General features: G+C 46.7%; 1 protein-coding gene across 1 annotated transcript in view; it reads right to left on the bottom strand.

Annotated features, from left to right (window-relative positions):
- LOC119397686 (uncharacterized protein K02A2.6-like) overlaps nt 1-18,640 on the bottom strand; it is a 30,393-nt gene extending 11,753 nt beyond the window's left edge. Inside the window, exons 1-3 of the mRNA XM_037665109.1 lie at nt 18,389-18,640; nt 16,676-17,596; nt 15,374-15,958 (exon numbers count right to left, since the gene is read on the bottom strand). Of these exons, the coding sequence (XP_037521037.1) occupies nt 15,374-15,958; nt 16,676-17,596; nt 18,389-18,640 (1,758 nt within the window). The remainder of the gene's footprint in view (nt 1-15,373; nt 15,959-16,675; nt 17,597-18,388) is intronic.
- Between the last annotated feature and the right edge of the window lie 440 nt (nt 18,641-19,080).

Below are 19,080 nucleotides of genomic sequence, written 5' to 3'. Positions count from 1 at the left end.
GCGGCAGTAATTATCTGGGTGGGCTACTTGACCCGGAAAACAATTTAATTTGCTCGAATACAGAAAAGAGGAAGGATATGCTGGTTGTCTTTTAGTGCTTCATAAGATAAAACGCAAGGTGCATGGTTGTAAAGGAAAAAAAAAAGAAAGAGAAGAACCGTGGTGATGGAGAATGAACAGGTTTTTTGGAGTGATTGCAGTTTTTTGCATGATGATAATGAACTCAATTAAGTAAAGTAAATGACAACGTAGAAGGTCATATTTCTTGAGGCGTTTATGTGCGAGATCAGGAATGTCCTTGAGAATCTAGTTTGAAATTATGAGTGCTCAATGTGCAGCATTCTCGACATTATACGTTCACGCATCCTCTCCGGCTCTTCTTTTTTAGTTGCGAGGTTGTATTATGCATTGCATGTTAATTCATATGCGTCCCACATTAAGCTAGCAATGCTTGAGAACAGTGGGGTGGTGGAAGACTTGTATCTGAAATTTTCAACATCGCTGTTTGACCGGGCAGCTATGGGTCAACTGTGAGTGGCATCTCGTGGTCGCAGCTACGTCGGACAACCCGTTCGCTGTTTGAACTATCGGCTGCGTGAACACCATTTCAATATCAAAAACGTGGCAGGTGGTTTCGTCGCAATGCATTGTAAGAAGTGCGGCTGCTTTCCTTTACTCGACACGTGCAGAATTGTGGGAAGAAATAGGAATAAGCTAACACGCGAGATTATAGAAGCAGGGGAGATTACAAAGGTGAGCGACAAGTGCATTAGCATGCCGTCTATCGCGCTATTTTCTTGGTGTCCGTGATGTTGCCTTGTAATGTTTTTTTTACTCCTGCGCACTAGATGTGCTCATGCTTTGCTATATGATTAGCAAAAGGGAGAGTTGGGATAGTTGGTTTGGGTTCATTTTGGAACAGCGCAAAAGACGAAAGACACAGAATATAATTAACGTTAGGATAAAAAAAAAATCACAGCATATCCACGGAGTGAATGATGATGAGTGGGCGAAGCTGCGGAGGTTCATCGGTAAACCGTGAATCTTCCGTGAATTCTGCCCAGTACATCATCACCGACGTGAGATCGGGCGCGTTTATAGTAAAGGTTCGATGAGTTATGACGACTTGCAGCGCACTTTAATTTTACATGTACGCTGTGAATTTTCATTGTTTAGAAAACCATTGCTTAGAAAACATCTGGCGTCTTTCGTTAAGCAGCTGGCGTCTTTTCGTTTTGCTTTAGAAACATCTGGCGTTCTTTCGTTTTGCTTTTACAAAACATCTGGCGTCTTTTTGTTGGTTTATTTCATCAATCAACGGCGTTTTGAACAAAATTTTTATTGTTTAATCACGCACAGGAGAAATCTCACCAGGCACTGCCTTGGAGGTAAAGAATGGCTGCTAATGGGAATGAGAGACAGAAGAAGTCGGCTTTTAGCTAACGCTGCGAATTTTTTATTGTTCAACAACGCACAGGAAAAATCTCCCACCGGCACCACCTTGCAGGTCAAAGCGTAAGACTGGTTACATACTACGCTACGAGGGACGAACGGGTGCCGCTATAAGGAGCTTCGCCCCTAAAAATAAACTGTTGAACGTAGCGCTTCTGTGCGCGTGTGTGTTCCTTCGTTGTGTACGTCTCCAGTGAGCCTTTACCGTTCTTAAAAGTGGACTACCAACGTGCCCAGACTGCCACCTTTGTCTAAATAAGCGGGCACCCTTAAACGACTCCCTCGAACACACGTCAATCTTGAAGCCATGCTTTTGCAGCTTGAGAGAACAAGAATTGATTGCAAGCTCTAGAAATACGTCATGATGGCCTAAAATCGTTTCGTTTACTCATGTGGGTCTCGGTGGTATTCTGCACTATTTTACCGTGTGAGCGAAGGAACTGCTGATATAGTTCAACGGTGACGCCCTTGGTGTGCTGTTGCTTGCCAGAGCATAAGGAACAATGCGTCCAGTGTCATAACACACTGTTCCAAAGTCGACGACACAGTGGTGGCTCCTCATTTCCTGACAAAACACGTTACACATCAAAATGGCAGTCGCTCTTGGTATGCGGAGTTTATAGGCAGCGATTTTAGACCTAGACCTAAATTTCCTGTTAAAGTGTGCACTTAGTCGAACAGTAGAAATGGGCTCTAACCACACTGGGTGCTCCGCTCTCGGTTACAATGATAAACTGAGATTAGTAAAACAACTGTGTCCTGGATCGTTATGATTCACAGCACTATTTTCCCATCTAGATGGACCATAAATGTATGCGTAGAACTAAACCCTGATGGTGCATAGTGTTCAATTTCCATAGTGGCAATTAACTTTCATCTAAACGAAGATACCCAGGTGGAGCTAACTAACTACATTAGCTGCAGCCAATGACATACACCTCCTTTTAGACTAGCAAGACGCGAAATCACTAGCGGATTTAATCAAGAGCTCTATCGTGTGGCACCTGGACCGAGGCAAGACGATGAACAGCTGTTGAGATATGGTTGTGCGGAGCAGTAGAAGTGGGGTGAAAACACGCTTGCGGAGAATTGCGCCCTCCTGTTTATTGTTCGTCTGGTATCTTTGCTTGCGACGCGCAATGATTATTGTAAACGTAAGGACAAGAATAAATATTGTGCTTGCAAGAATATATCCTTGTTGATAATGCTACTTCTCTGTCTTTATTTTTCTTGCTGTTTATTTATCCTGTTGATAAGGCTCTTTGTCTCATTGTTGTAGAAATCCCTTCTGGTTATCGATTTCTCCCAAGTGCACCTCTGGGAGGCCGGAGCTGGCCCAATTGCTTCTCAGCCTTTTCTCCCAGCCTCCCTAATCTTCTTTATGAAAAATAAAGGCATTATTATTATTATTATTATTATTATTATTATTATTATTATTATTATTATTATTATTATTATTATTATTATTATTATTATTATTATTATTATTATTATTATTATTAGTGTTATTATTATGTCAGTGCTATTTACTTCTATAGGCTATCGCCTGCGTGCCCTTTTTCAGAACGTTAATATCGTTCCCAATAGTGATCGGAGCACACTGGCCGAATAACGCGGAAGGATATCCGCCAGTCAAGGGGTGCACCTTACCTGAACAGACGCACCGATGACACATTTTTCACACAATACTGGTAGACTCCAGTCTCTCAAAGCTCGTGTGCGAAGATTATGAAGCATTTCATGAAATGAAAATAAAAATGGCCTAGTATATTGTTTGGAAACTCTTTCTGCTGGCCCTTTAACGCATCCTATGGGTTTTTTTAAATGTATATATACTTACCAAGTATTGGAATAGGGTGCTGAAGCTGTTTTTCTTTCCACATTTCTTACTTTACACTGCATTTATTTTAATACCTTCAAAGCCCGTCATACAAGGGAATATGAAAGAAAACAAGTGTCGCAAAGGCGACAGGAATTGACAATCGCACACGGTTACGCATCGATTGTTGATCAAAACTACTATTACAAAAATACTAGATGCAATACAAGCTTTCTGTACTCAGGCAAAAGGGAAACAAATGAAAGAACAAATCAGTATTATTCAAACGTATACCAAGAGAACGATGTCCACAAACAAGCGGCTTTAAAGATTAAGAAATAAGAAGGCATCATGAATTATGCTATTGCTGCATGGAAAACTTAAGCTTGTTTGTGTAGCGTCGGGGAGTAACATTCTCGCGTTACATTAGCTACCCCACACTTTTCACAGACCGTCACAAAGCAATGCATTCTCGCAAAGAAGAAAAGCCGATAAGCAATGACGCCTACAGCAGCCGCTCTTCTCCAACTGAAGCGTGCACAAAGAGGCATCGTCATGCACCGAACCTTCGTCCTCTCCTACTTCAACACTCGTCACGAACGGTGTCATCTCCTTCCTTCCACTCTCGTCCACAGTGCGCAGCGGGACAGGGAGGCGATATCGTTCCAGGGTGCAGATGGACGTCGAGGCTGCCACGGTGAGGGACGTGACCCGACTGCTAAATGACTGCATCAACCCTGCGACCCCGGATACCCGCCACTCGATCGTGTTCATGACCCCGGCCGCCTTCCTGCCTCGATGGTTTTCATAGCACTTGTGTTTCGTTGTAGGTGCTCGGTTCGATCGTCTCCCATTTGCTTACGCGCCGGCAGCACTGGTAAAGCTATAGCACCCCATGCATCGAAATGATCGCGCAAGTATTCGCCGCCTCGTAAGAACCATGCAGTGCTGCCCAAGCTATACATTCCCACATCAGCTGTTTCTAGACCAGCACAAAGATGCTCTACGTTACAAATGTCACCACATAAGACACGAAGCGGGGAACTGAATAGTTCAGTCTTAAATAACCAAGCCTGGGTACACTCGCAGTTGGTTCTGTTGTGTTACAATTCTTCGCGAGCAAATCCTATTTCTTCAGGAGACGGGGCTGATCAACCCCTCGTGATGCACCCTTGCTAAAAGGGCCTGCTTTGCTGAGGTGGAAAGGTTGCCGGCTATGTATACCAGGCTAAACCCGTCTGCCACACAACCATTTCCAACGCCGAGCTCATAACATTGACAGTTAGTAAGCGAAATAAAGACAAAAAACATTAACATAAATTGTTGGAAGCTAATAAGGCTTCGCTTAGTTGGCTTTGTCGCACTGGCGAAAGATAATAACGAAGCTGAAAATAAGACAAGGATAAGAAAAGAAGAGCTTCGTGTAAGAGGTATGGGCTAACCATTTGTTGGCAGTGGTTCCTACGAAGCCCTCTACCATTCAAAATACTTTGCCAATACATGCAAACGGAAAGAATTAATGATCGCAAACCCTTGTTCAGCCATCAGTCAGCTGGCGTCCTTTCTAGATTTCATGGCATTGCAAAGCTGACGTGGCAGTACATACAGTAGGTGTGCGTACGTAGATAAACGTAAGAGTACGATGCGTTCGATCACGCTGCCATGCGCTCGTGGCTTTGCAAACACGTTTTGCATGCGAAAGAAAATATTCAGCCTAGCTTGTTCATTCGACTCCATCGACTGGAACAAAAGAAATAAGTTCGTAGAATAGTGAAGAATGTGATACGTTCACCGTACTATAAAAGAAACGCAGCGGGAAGCATCGGAGCCCAAGTAAGTGAGCTTCTCCTGGATAATCGTTTGTGGCGAAATTCCAGCGCATTTCGGCGCCGCCATTTGAAGAGGTAGCCCCCAGCTTACCGCACAAATTATTCTCGAGCATTTGAGAAAACACTCGGGATGTAGCTAACTTTGAAAATAAATGTTGCGAAAACAGCTACGAAGCCATTAAGAGGCTATTAACGGCTATTAGGAGCGAATGTTTTTAAACTCGCCCAATAAGAATTAAATACGCTGTCGTTCGCACTGAAGTTATGCTAAATAATGACATAAACTTCACGTTCCCTTAAGGAGAGCATAGGCGAAAGCAAACGCTCTCAAGAGGGACCCATTGAATTACTCTGACGTTGTGGTTCGGTTGCATTCTCCCGTCCTCACGCTTTCTGCACCTGGCTTGGTGTTACGCTACCTCCGCGATCGGCCCTCCTTTGACCAAGCGCCAGTGCCATGCGATGACGTCATCTGCCATGATTTTTGGTAACGTTCGCGTTGTCAACGCCAAAAGTGTCGACTCATGAGGCATATAAGAGAGAAGAAATAGTAGAGAAGGATAGGCAGGCAGGTTAACCAGTTTAGGACGACCGGCTTGCTACCCTACACGTGGGAACAGGGTGGGAGAGATTGAAAGGTGGGCAGGAAATGCCTCGGTTCTTTCTCTATCTTTCCTCTATTTCATGAGACATGTAAGGCTTTCCCCTTAATAAGGGAGCCAAAGAAATTTCGTGTTATTGCAGGCGGTCATCACGCGACAAGTTCCTACAGCTGCGTAACAAAAAATGTTTTTGAACAGCTCCCGGAAACGTTCAGACTTTGGTATGATAGTTGAAAGTTCACAAGCTTTCTCTTAAAGCGCACACGAACACACGTTCGGACCATAAAGTTGACCGTCTAGATTTCCCAGGTGGACTTTTCTAAGTCGCCATGGGACAACCTGCTCTGTTTCACGCCTTAAGTAAGAAGGGTGTGAGCTGAAGGAGTGGCACGAAACTATCCCAATAAAGAACTAAAGATGGGTACACGCTATCACCTTTATGATACTGTCATTTAGCGCCGAGGTAGATTTGTTACTCTTAAATAGACATCTATACAAAATAATGAAACAGAGACTTATCAAATAAGTAACAGGGTGTTTACGGGAGGAATGGCGAGAATCCCCGTAGTTCCAGGTAGGCGTAAAACCGCCGACAGCTCAACTGGTACTTTCCTTTCCCCGGTATTACTTCTATCATATCTTGGTCCAAGCTGCCATGAGTAATGCAAACTAGAGATATAAGGAAAGTTAAAAAAAGGGAGGCGGGCTATGCTACTCTCAACGTGAGAGCAAATTTCTTCCTCTTTTAACTCAACCTTAAAGAACGGGGTTCAAGAGCAGCCGTATTGCCGTTTCCTTAATGACGATCGTGAAATTGTTCTTTTCTACTGCGTGTCGCAGAAATGGAATGGGGGGTATACGGGAATTCTGGACCGGGGCGAAAACGACATTTTCTCGCCGTCTCTGGCCTCGACCTGTTCTTCGAGGATGACGATGCCCGAGACTGTTTTCATGCCTCAAAGATGAATAGTTCAAAAGCGGGGAGGCGGTTGCCAGCGGTAGAAAAAAGAAACAGCATATTACACTCTCGCACACTTGGTAATGAATTAAGTTGAACATCCGGGGACCAGAGTTCTTGAACGACATAATGAGCCGCAGTGTGACAGGCACGCACAAAATAACACCATGTCAGCAGTCACCGCACCGTTAACGTGATGTTAGGACCGTTAGGCTCAGTGAGTGGTTCGGCCTGGCAGGGCACCGCTCAGCTGACGCGGCCCTCCGGAGACGTACTACTCCTTCAGAAGTGCGGATTTATTCAGGAGTGATGGCTTCCATCGCAAGTGATATCACCGCAAGTACGCCCGGACTAGCTCTGAGCGGCTGCTGCGTCACCAAAAGGCCTCGTCGGTGTCAACATCTCCTCCTCGATGCACAAGCATCACATATCGTCCCGACCAGATGCCTGCCGTTCTCCTCACCGGTATACTGCTGACAAAATGAACGTCCTTCACCGGAGCCACGTACAAATTGGCAGCTCCGAACTGTTTCCTCTTCCTTCGATTACGGCTCGGGTCACGCGCCTCGAGCCTCTGGAACTGTCCGGGCACACGCGTGTGCATATTCCTCGACGCTTCGTAGTCTTTTTTTGCCGCATGCCTCTTACTCATGACAGACTAAATTGAAATGAAATAGGTCTTTAGTGAAAAAGGGAGAGGTCTTCCCGACGATATATACACCTGTCACAGGATTCCGGGTGAAAGTGACGATAGAAACTAAAATTCAGTACATATGATGCAAGAATAGATAATGGACAGTTCAGATTCATACGTATAGAAAGCGCACAAAAATAGAAGGGCAGAGCAAAAAAAAAAAAAAATTCGGAGAAAAAGCCTGTTCGCAGTTACAGAAGTTTAAAACGAAATCCCTCGCATGTAGTTTTACAAAGAAAGAGGCCCATTAGTCTGAGGGACGCGAAGCAGACGAGTGTCTGATGTCCATTTAGCGCGGAGGCTCATTTCCATCTTGATCTCAAGATGGATCGCCTCGCAGCGCTTTTCGGCAGAAAGAAGGCCGCAGCGCAAAGTCACCTTTAATTGGGTATATAATGCTCAGGCCTTACCTTCGTGGCGCCGAATACTGTCAAGTCGTCTTTTCTTGAATGTCAGGCTGGCTCTGCCGCATGAAGAGTAATATTGCAACGAAGCACGCTCTACAGGCAATCTATATTATGTCGTGGAAAAACAGCAGTGCTATGCCGGCGCCTCGCTGGAAGGGAGGACGCTTTAGCATTAAAAAAAAAAAAACACACACACACACACACACACACACAAGTTCTTGACTGGTAAGCGTTGTTGGCCAATATTTGAATTCACATCTTTAATGAAGTCACCAAGTCAAATTTGGATAGAAATGGTAGCGCAAAGAAACAGGACACAAAAAGGCAACAAATAGACACACACGCAGCGCTACGAGTGACGAGTGTCTGATGAGTAGCGCTGTGTGTGACTCTTTGTTGACTCTTTGTGTCCTGTTTCTTTGCTCTACCATTTATTATCCAAATATGCCGTATCAACAAGGCCGCCTTGCTACAACCAAATAATAAATACAAGTTATACTAAATGACATCACTGTCCCACCCAGAGAGAATTTGCATAGACATTTCATCCAATAAAATTTGGTTATTTCCGTGACATCAACGACTTTTCGCGTATTTAAGATACGTAGTGGGCGTTCTCTTACAAACACATGTTCGTGTCGCAGGTTTTAAGTAAAAAATGTGAACGTCCTGGCAAATTTCATCACATATTCTGACATCAGTGATTAGCCATAGGTTCTATTTTGGGTAGGAGCATCGAACTTTTAATTTTCAATATGAGTGGTATTTACATTAGTACAGGAAAAATACTTACGGTTTGAAAGGAAACCAGCTTGCATGACTCGCTTACATAGGCGATTGACAAGCGCGCCGCGGTTTTGCAGGCGGAGCTTGCACTTACGGGTTGTAACCCGTAATTTTCCTCTCTTCCCGCTTATTCCTTCCTCACGTGTTTTTACGCAATTCATTCAGTTGCATATTTCTAAGTATAAGTAATATGTTTCTTGCAGTGCTCCACATGGCATGATGATCCTTCGCTTTTTGTTGGCAAAGCATGACAAGGATCTCCGGTCTTGCGACAGGGTGGCCGATAACAAAGCCATCACGACTGAAGCCATAACCAGGCTCGCCCGCTCAGCCATTTTCTGCAGCCACTTCAGAACATGGCTACCACTTAGAAGCACTGCAAATTATTGTCTGTGTTATATTCATGCTGGTCGAATTAACCCAGAAAAGGAAGTGTTAAAGAAAGTAAAATGAACTGCAGTCCGAGAAGTACTTGTAGGCGCAAGTACGCTGGCTGATCCGTTTGGGGCTATACCTAATAATAATTTCGAGTGAGAACATTTTATAGCAGATAATAAAACGAGATGATTAAATAAGTTTATTAAATAGCCAATTAGTGTACGGCAAAACTAATGTTAGTTGCTAATATCTAAGAAACAAGCAAGCATTCGAAATTATACGAGAACCCTCGATCTTTGATAATTGTTTGATAAAGTATTATTCATTGTAATAACAACGCAAGGTGTTTTTCTTCTTTTGGCCACATTTTGTCGGTGGCACTAACATTCATTTTGACACTGAGTGTGCTTTCGAAAAATAATTTTTTTTTGTACGAGACTCCAGTCCAAGCCATCCTTGGTTGTAGGCGTGGCGTTTCGCGGTGGTCCTCCACAGTACAGCCCTACGTACGTGACATAAATACTGACTTCGCTTTCGGAATCCACGCCAAGTTGGATTTCTAAAATTTAAGACTGTAGTGCCAGTTAAGGCCTCGAAGTTCTTGAACGATGGCGGCTAGATATTCTTTATAAGACGTACTCAACCGCACAGTTTGCTGTAATCATCCAGAAATGCATAGGCGATAACAAGACGCTGCGTAGCTCAAGATATAGACGACCGCAAATATAGTGTCGGGGCCCCCTTTATCTTTCGTGCTTCTTTGCGGGATATAAATATATAAAACATTGGAGCCGATCCCACACGCATTTCGAGAATCGACTTTATACGAAGCTGTCAGCGAGTAATAGCCTATACCAGATTTTTTTCACATTGAGCCAAGCGTTACGAGTTAGATAGACGTCTCTGTGTAAATTATTGTGGGTTTCCAAGCTCGTAGGCTACACTGGCGAGTAAAGGGCAGCTCATCGTCCGCCATAGCGTCGGCACTGACGTTAGAGCAGAGGTGTAATTTTTTATCGCAATGAAGTGCATGCTACGGTCCGATAACGTGCATGTGATAAATAGCGTTCATAGGCGTATTCGAGCAACGCTAGACTATAGCTTGCGTACTCAATGCTTTTCACATTATTATAAAAGTGGATAGCCTACACTACAACCACAACTCGCGTCGCCACCATATGACGCTTATGTAGGGTCTGCTCCCCGTGTGTGTTACTTCCTTTCGTGCATTTAATATAAAACAGCGCTAAACACACGGTACAGCGCTAAATCTATCTATCTAACCGCCTACGTCTGGTTGCTCTCGTGATCGCATCCTTAACATGGTGCAGACCAACAGTGGCATGGGAGGGCACGAGGATTTGACGAATATGACTATCTGGTCATGACATGAATAACGTGAAAATCCTGTCGCGTACGTCGTCAAACCCTTTCCTCCAGACACGTGTGGCACATACCCGTTTACCACGGGCCGCGGTGTACGGGTGTGCGCCACAGGTGATTGACAGTTTATTAAAGACGATAGTCTTTCTTGGGGAACCTAAACGCAGAAATTTTGGTCTGTCTTTCTGTCTTTCTGTTTGTCGGCACGTCCCTCGATTCAGCCACTCGGCCAAAGTTGAACCACTTGCACAAGGGCCAGCCATCGTGAACGGCTCACTAGGTTCATACTTGTGTACATGGTTGATCAAAAAGCAAACATTACGCATATCTGAGGCGCAACATCACTAGGTAAGTATTAGGTGGTGTGTTCCTTTAATAGAAAATACATAGATACGTAATTCTAGAGACCCTAGTTTCTTAAGCTGCGCTGAAAATGCGACTGCGCCGAAACTTGGCTTCCTCCGTGCCCCCTGCGCGAGCTCATTGTTGTCTTTCGGTTTCAGTTCAGTATTGCACTGTACGAATGCCATGGGGCGCCGCTCTGGCATTCCTGCTTTACCCAGGCGACGTGAATATAAAAGAGTGTGTGGAGAGTACTCGTTGAGTGCGGACGTTTCTTCTGCTTCGCGCTTCGCGCCAAACCGCGTGTTCGGGCTGGCTGGCGTCCCCGCCGGTCGCGTTGGTCACCGCCGGTCTTGCCTGCTGCTGCGCCGGGACTACCAGCCCGCAACACAGCATTCACGTTTCCCGACGTATTGCCAGATGGCGTTCATATCTCACGCAGCGCCTCTTCTATCGTCTTTAGACGACATTTGCAGCGAAGCACGCAGATACGCGGCCAATTTTTTATATCTATCCAGCAACAGCGAGAACAGAAATTGGTAATTTAAATGCGAGAACTTTAAGAAAAAGCGACATCGGTAGCTTTGACCCGACGAATGCAAAGAATAAAATTAGGATCCCAGCAGGAACGAACCCAAGCATTCTGCGTGGCAGTCAGGTATTCTACCACAGAGCAACGCCAGATCTATAAACTGGTTTGGAAAAAATACCTACGCAGGCGTAATGTCAGTGCAACGTCAAATGTGGTTGTGGTGCTGGCTATCTAGTTTTATAACAAAGCAATAAACACTGTGCATGCACTCCTATCATATAGTCGTCATGTCGGGTTAACGTCAATTGTGGGTTCAGTGTTGGCGCCGCTTTTATAGCAGTCTAATAAACATTACATTTGTATTCCCATGATTCAGCAAGCTATATTCAAGCGTTGCTCGACCCCGGAGGAATACGCTAACGAAAGTTACGTATGATATTCACAGCATCGCACCGTAAAGTGCACTTTCTTTCGATAATACTGACGTGTGTGCTCTAACGTGAGTGCTGACGTTACGTCACATCATAAGTTAACCTATAAACGCCAGTGTTGTCGATGTGCCTGGTATGCCCACGATGTGCACACAACTACTACACTTACAAAAACGCGTCGATCCACCTCGTAAGATTGGCTCAAAGCCAAAATATGCAGCATAGAAATGCTCGCTGACAGCTTCGCATGAAACCTACTCCCACAAGGCATGGAATCCACGGACTTTTTATCATGGAAACCTCCCAAATCGCCCAGTCTGCCTGTATCCTTCCCTAAGAAGTTTGAATAACTAGCGCGGCTCTGTGGTAGAACACTCGACTGCCATGCAGAACGCCTGGGTTCGATTCCAACTCAAGCTGTGATTTTCTTTTTCCTTCGATCGGGATTTTTCACTCATCGACAATTCCGCCAACACCGGCACCACATTTTCTGCGACACGAGCTCTTTAACGCTTCCGCGTAAGAGTTCTGAAGTCAATCCTCGCTGTTGCTGGGTTCACATATACTGTTACTCACCTGTGGCGCATGCCCGTACACCGCGAGCCGTGTTGTGCTGGTTATGTGCCACACGTCACTGATGGAAATGGTTTCATGACATACGCGGCAGGCAATTCACGTTATTTATGTCATAACCTGTGAATCGTGTTCGTCATACACTAACATTCTCCTGTGCAAATTTTGGTACATACTAAGTTAAGGAGACGATGACAAGAGCGCCCAGACCTTGGCGGCTAGATAGATAATGGATAGATGGATAGATAGAAATGGTCAAAGTGCCTTTGGTGCGCTAAGAAGTGCTTCGCATTTAAAAATTTCTGGTTCAACATTTGGCATAAAACTGTTTTGTCGACGCCTTCTTCAATGGTATTAGGAAAAAAGTCACAGTTTCACCGCAAGGGCGAAGCGACGAATGCGATAGCAACAAGTTGTAGTGTTACAAGAAGTGAGGTTGTCAGCTAACTGTTTTGTATCCGATCTCGAGTAATTACAAAGCGCTGGTGTAAGAGAATACGGCCGCTCCAGGAAGAGATGCTCTCCGCATAGTCACTTCGCGTTGAGAGCGCAGCACGTAGAAGGGTATACGAGCCGCTCGCTGTGATGGCTTTCGAGATAGCGCGCGCGCCAGCGATCACGACTGCGCCCTTAGATTCAAAGGGTTGCGCTGCTCGCGTGAAACCCTCCCCCCCCCTCCTCCCTCCGAGCGAATGCACCCTCCAGGCGACGGAGGTTCAAGTGTCTTTTCGGGCTCGTTAAAGAAGGGCGTGGCGTTTCCTGTCCTGCTTGACGGCAGGCCTCCTGAGCGGGGTGATGTTACCAATGTTATCGCATGCTCCCTCCGAGCGACGTAAATGGGCCGGCTTGTTTGATCTCTGCTTCGGCCACGTTCGTCGCCCCTGGTCACGCGCTTTTACCCGCGGTAGAACATACAATGCGCGGGGGGATCTTATCAATTTGGACTTCATACCGGAAGGACATGACGGCGACGGCAAAAACCCGTCGAAACTGTCCATATAATTGCTATCGCAATAAAAGATAAAACTAAATTTGTGGGTTGCACTCCATAGACCAAGAATGAATTGAACTGAACACATTATTCGGTCCTACGGAACGCGACGGGAAATGCAATAAATGTGCGAATATGCCATCTGGGTCGTCACAACACGAAATAGAATATTTCCAGCGTGCTCCGAGGAGCGCATATGCGCAAAGTGTTTGCGCTGGTATTGCTGGTACCGTTGGTTTACCCAGTCTTCAAGTTCCACAACCAAACCGCTAATTGATACCCTTTTCGTCTCCCTGTCTACGTGTTTATTCGTTTTTCTGGAAGCACAATCGTTAACGCGGACTAAGAAGCTCAGCTTGTTGCCTCCGATTGGTAGCAGGAAGTTTGCCGCGCTTCTCAATGTGCGCTGCCATGGCTTTGAATTTCACGCAGGATCTTGGTTTGAGCTAGTTTCTACAATATATAATATACTGTAACAGCACATAAACACTATTTCCTAGCAGTGGAGGCCTGCTAGGAAACACGTAAAGGGCGTTTTCGCGCGCATCCTACAACTGCGCGCCGCCCCCGGCACCAGGGTAAGCTAGTTGGTGAACATTCATTTTTACAGAAAAAAATACGGTGCAAACTAACAGGCTGCGCTACCACCTTGTTGGGGTGAATCTTGCTGCTTGGCGTACAATACTAATACCCTCAGTCCAGACGTTAGTACCGAGTTGAAGATGCATGCCATCTGCCTCACGTATAGGTGGGTAAACGTAGTCAGAATATGCGTTTCACGCCGTCATCTTATAGTCCAAGCGTGTGGTACCCTTCAAATAACACTCGACGAGCATCAGTGAAAACGTTGGGCAAACTATATACTTGACAGTACGTTGCCATCGACCAACGCAGAATGTCAACAGACTTCGTGGAGCCTGCGACACCTCGTCGTTAACTGCCAGAAAATCATCATCATCATCAGCATCATCATCATCAGCCTGTCTACGCCCACTGCAGGGCAAAGGCCTCTCCCATGTTCCGCCAATCAACCCGGTCCTGTGCTTTCTGCTGCCACGTTATACCTGCAAACTTCTTAATCTCATCTACCCACCTAATTTTCTGTCTCCCCCTCACGCGTTTGCCAACTCTTGGAATCCAGTCAGTTACCCTTAATGACCACCGGTTATCCTGCCGACGTGCTACGTGCCCGGCCCATATCCATTTCTTCTTCTTAATTTCAACTACGATATCCTTAACCCCTGTTTGTTCCCTGACCCACTCTGCTCTCTTCCTGTCTCTTAAGGTTACACAATTATCATTTTCCTTTCCATCGCTCGCTGCGTCGTCCTCAATTTAAGTTGAATCCTCTTTGTAAGTCTCCAGGTTTCTGCTCCCTAGGTAAGTACCGGTAAGATGCAGCTGTTATATACCTTCCTCTTGAGGGATAGTGTTATGAAGCACGCCACTCAATTAACGAAACATCTGTGGCACTTTATTCCACATCAGCATGGAACAAAGCACATCCGAGTTCACTCGTAGCGCGAGCGTCACGAGCCGAACACGCAGCCGGCGAGCCGTGATGCTTGCTAGTGATGATGATGGTAGTCTCCGATGCCACAGCTTCTTCCCTTCTTAAAAGTTCAAACGATCTGGAGGACGGCGCTGTCGCGTTGAGCGCCGCAAAGGTTGAGTTGCCGGAGTCAGCGAATCGCTTGCGCTTTCGCCCGAAAGCTCTTGACGGGGCGATAGCGTGTCGGTGTCGCACGATTCGTCGACCGAAACGTCCCGCCGTCGCACTTGGTCAAAATGCCGCCGTTCCGTTCCCTGAGTCGTGTCCACTGTGACCATGCGCTTTCCCTGCTGGGCACGCACGATACCTGGTATCCACTTTTTGCGTGGCTGAAAAGTTCGAGTCCAAACACGCTGTCCAGCCTGCCATCGCTGTTCACGTTCATTGCACGGCTTTGCTTTCACGGCCTCGGTGGTCGGCATAATGCAGTCGAGTTTTGTTCTTATTTGATATCCCAGCAAGAGCTCAGCTGGTGACTTGCCCTCCTTCACTGGCGTACGGCGATAACGGAACAGAAGTCTAGATATTCGAGTTTGCAGCGGAATTTCATAGTTTTTCTTCAAGCCTTCCTTCAACGTTCTTACGGCCCGCTCCGCTAAACCATTTGATTGTGGATGATAGGGCGCTGTAGTCAAGTGTTTTACTTGGTTCTGAGCCAGGAAATTGCGGAAGTGGAAGCCCGTGAACTGAGGTCCGTTATCCGTCACAAGAGTACGAGGTAGACCGAACCTTGCAAACATCGCCCTGAGAGCCTCCACTGTCACTTCTGCTGTTGCAGATTTCGTTGGGACTGCTTCTATCCACTTCGTTTCGGAATCCACGACTACCAGTATCATGTGTCCTTCAATAGGACCAGCATAGTCAGCGTGCAGCCGGCTCCATTTCTCTCCCGTCGTGGGCCATGGTACAGGTGTTTGCGCTGGAGGCATCGCTGCAGCCTGTACGCAAGCAGGACACTCCCGCACCAATCGCTCGATCTCACCGTCTAGCCCCGGAAACCAAAACAAAGATCTTGCAATGTTCTTCATGGTCGCCATGCCTGGGTGCGTTTCATGGAGCAAGTCCAAGATATGTCGGTTTAGAGCGGTGGGAAGCACGATGCGGTGTCCCCAGTAGACTAAGTCTTGGTAGTACGTGAGTTCAGCCTTCTTACTGAAGTATGGCCGGAAGCGGATCTGCTCTTCAGACAAAAATTTCGGCCAGCCTTTCTTGATCCAAAACTTCACTTGCTGCAGCAAAGGATCCGTTTCTGTAAAATGTGCCACGTCTCTGACACTAATCGCCTTTTTCTCCAAGCATTCCGAGTACAGGACATACTCTGGCGGATCTTCTGTGCTGGTATCGTGTAGTTTGTTTGGTAATGGCAGGCGACTTAAGGCATCAGCATTCGAGTTTTCTGTTCCCCTGCGATACTGCAATGTGTAATGGTAATTGTCCAAGAGAAGTGCCCACCTCTGAATCCTTGCCGCAGCCATGGGAGGAATGGCTTTTCCTGGGTTAAACAAACCCGTCAGGGGTTTATGGTCGGTCACCAAAACAAAGTGATTGCCATATAAGTAGTCCTTAAATCGAGTCACGCCGAATACAAGGGCCAACGCTTCCTTTTCTAGCTGGGAGTAGTTTCGTTCTGCTTTGGACAGAGTTCTGGAGCGAAATCCTATCGGATAGTCTGTGCCATTGATGCGATGGGAAAGCACTGCCCCCACTCCTACAGGTGAAGCATCGCATTCCAACTTCAAAGGTTTGTTAGGGTCAAAGTGTGTCAAAAACTTTGACGCTTGTATGGCCTGCTTAACCTTTCGAACCGCTTCCTCATGTACCTGTTGCCATTTCCACGTAGCCCCCTTAGTTAGCAGATTGTATAATGGGGCCAGTACTGTGGAAAGGTTCGGCAAAAATTTGGCGTAATAGTTGATTAAGCCCAAGAAAGATTTCAGTTCGCTCACCGACTTGGGGACCGGTGCTTGGAGAACTGCTTCAATGTTGTCGTCCTTCGGTTTGAGCCCATTAGCATCGACTCGATGTCCAAGAAAGGTGACTTCTTCTTGTCTGAATTTGCATTTCTTAATGTTTAGTCTGAGCCCATAGTCACGTAAGCGCTGCAGGACTTGCTTTAGCAATGAAGTGTCATTGCGCTTTTCGGCCACTATGATGTCATCCAGATAGGCTTGTACACCCGGAAGATCCTTGAACAGGGAATCCATATGCCTCTGGAAGATGGCCGGAGCTGAGCTAATTCCAAAAGGAAGCCTATTGAAGCAAAATAGGCCCTTGTGAGTGTTTATGACAGTCAGCTTCTTGGCCTCGTTATCCAGGGGCAGCTGGTTGTACGCTTGAGTCAAATCCAGTGTACTAAATACTTCACCGCCATTCAGTCTTGCAAAGATGTCGTCCACACGAGGTAATGGGTACTGCTCAGTCACGGTGGCCACGTTCACTGTCAGCCGAAAATCGCCACACAGTCGAATGGACCCATCAGTTTTAACTACTGGAACCACCGGCGTCGCCCATTCTGCTGCCATAACCGGTGATATAACGCCGTCTGCCACTAATCGGTCCAAAGCATCGGACACTTTGGTCGTCAAAGCATATGGCACCGTACGTGCTTTGCAAAAGCGGGGCGTGGCGTTTTCTTTCAAGATCAGCTTCACAGGTGGACCTTTGTATAGTCCTAAACCTGGCGAAAACACATCTTCGAACTCCTTGAGCAAGGTCTGAAGTTGCTGGCTTGTGCGGTCTTCCTTGCGCGTGTTGAGGTTTGCGACGAAATTTGGAATCATCATGGCCACTCCACAGTTGTTAAACGCCTTGATCGTGTCCCTTCCGCACAGCGCTGGTCCAGGAGTATCGACGATAACCAGGGTACCCTGTATGTCGTGTCCCTCACAGGTTGCTTTCATGTGCAGTTCTCCAACCACTGGAAGCTCTCCCAAAAAACACGACAGTCTAAGAGTGGTGCTGCTTGGAGGCGGCCATCTGCTTTGATTCTGCTTGAACAGGCTCATTGAGATAACACTCACGGGGGACCCCGTATCGATCAACATAGTAACAGGCACACCATCCCAAGTGATTTTTTTGAAAATTGGCTTAACCATGCGGCCATCAGTCGTTTTATGAGCCACTAGTGTGTAAAGTTTCTTCTCATCTCCCGAGCTGTCATCAGATGCTGCCGACAGGGCGTAAGCACCACGGGGCTTCCACTGAGTTTGTCCTGGGCACATTCGAGCGAGATGCCCTCGTTTACCGCACCGGCGGCATATCGTACGGACGTGATAGCACTGCTCGTTCGAGTGAGCTTCACTACCACACCTCTGGCAAGATGTCATGCTTTCGGCCTTCGGTTGCCCTTTTCTTGGCCGGTTCTGCGGCCGCGTGAAGTGGATGGTACTCTGATCCGCAGACTGCATCGTTCTAGCATTAGCGGCAGCGTTCTGGGCTGAGATAACGAAATCCTCTGCTTCCGTAAGCGTCAGCTTCCTCAAGGTCAGCAGATGTCGTCTCACATCTTCATCCAAGACTCCACAGACGATTCGGTCTCGCAGCATGCGTTCGAGAGACGATCCGAAATTGCACTTTTCTGCTAGCCGCCTTATTTCTGCAATAAATTCCTGTACACTCTCTCCTTCTTGCTGTGATCGCGTGAAGAAAGCATAACTTGCCGCTATTTCGTTGACTTCCGGGGCGTAGTACTCTTCGAGGTGCTTTACGGCGTCGTCGTAGTTGAGTGCGTTGATTTGCCTCGGATGGCAACGTCCCTGGATCACTCGAATCGCGCTGTCCGGTAGCGAGGCCACTAACACCGCTCGTCGCTTCGTCGCGTCCGTGATGTCTTGCGCTTCGAAGTATGCTTCGAGGCGAACTCGGAACGTTGACCACGTTCCCTCAAACACTGGTGGCCGTCCCACGCTCATGGCTCTGCGGGTCCAGGACTCGTTGAAGTCCTCGTTGTCTTCGTCGCCACTGTTATGAAGCACGCCACTCAATTAACGAAACATCTGTGGCACTTTATTCCACATCAGCATGGAACAAAGCACATCCGAGTTCACTCGTAGCGCGAGCGTCACGAGCCGAACACGCAGCCGGCGAGCCGTGATGCTTGCTAGTGATGATGATGGTAGTCTCCGATGCCACAGATAGTGGTAGACTACCATTCATGATTTGGTAGTGCTTGCCGAATGAGCCACATCCCATCCTTATTCTTCTAGTTATTTCACTCTCATGGTTCGGATCCGCGGTTACTACCTGTCCTAAGTAGACGTACTCCTTTACAACTTCCAGTGTCTCGCCACCTATCGCAAAGCGCTGTTCTCTGCCAAGATTGTTCCACATTACTTTAGTTTTATGCATATTA

This window comes from Rhipicephalus sanguineus, chromosome 6 (assembly GCF_013339695.2).
Source record: "Rhipicephalus sanguineus isolate Rsan-2018 chromosome 6, BIME_Rsan_1.4, whole genome shotgun sequence".
In the NCBI taxonomy this organism is placed as follows: domain Eukaryota; kingdom Metazoa; phylum Arthropoda; class Arachnida; order Ixodida; family Ixodidae; genus Rhipicephalus; species Rhipicephalus sanguineus.
This window is presented reverse-complemented; position numbering and strand designations above follow the sequence as displayed.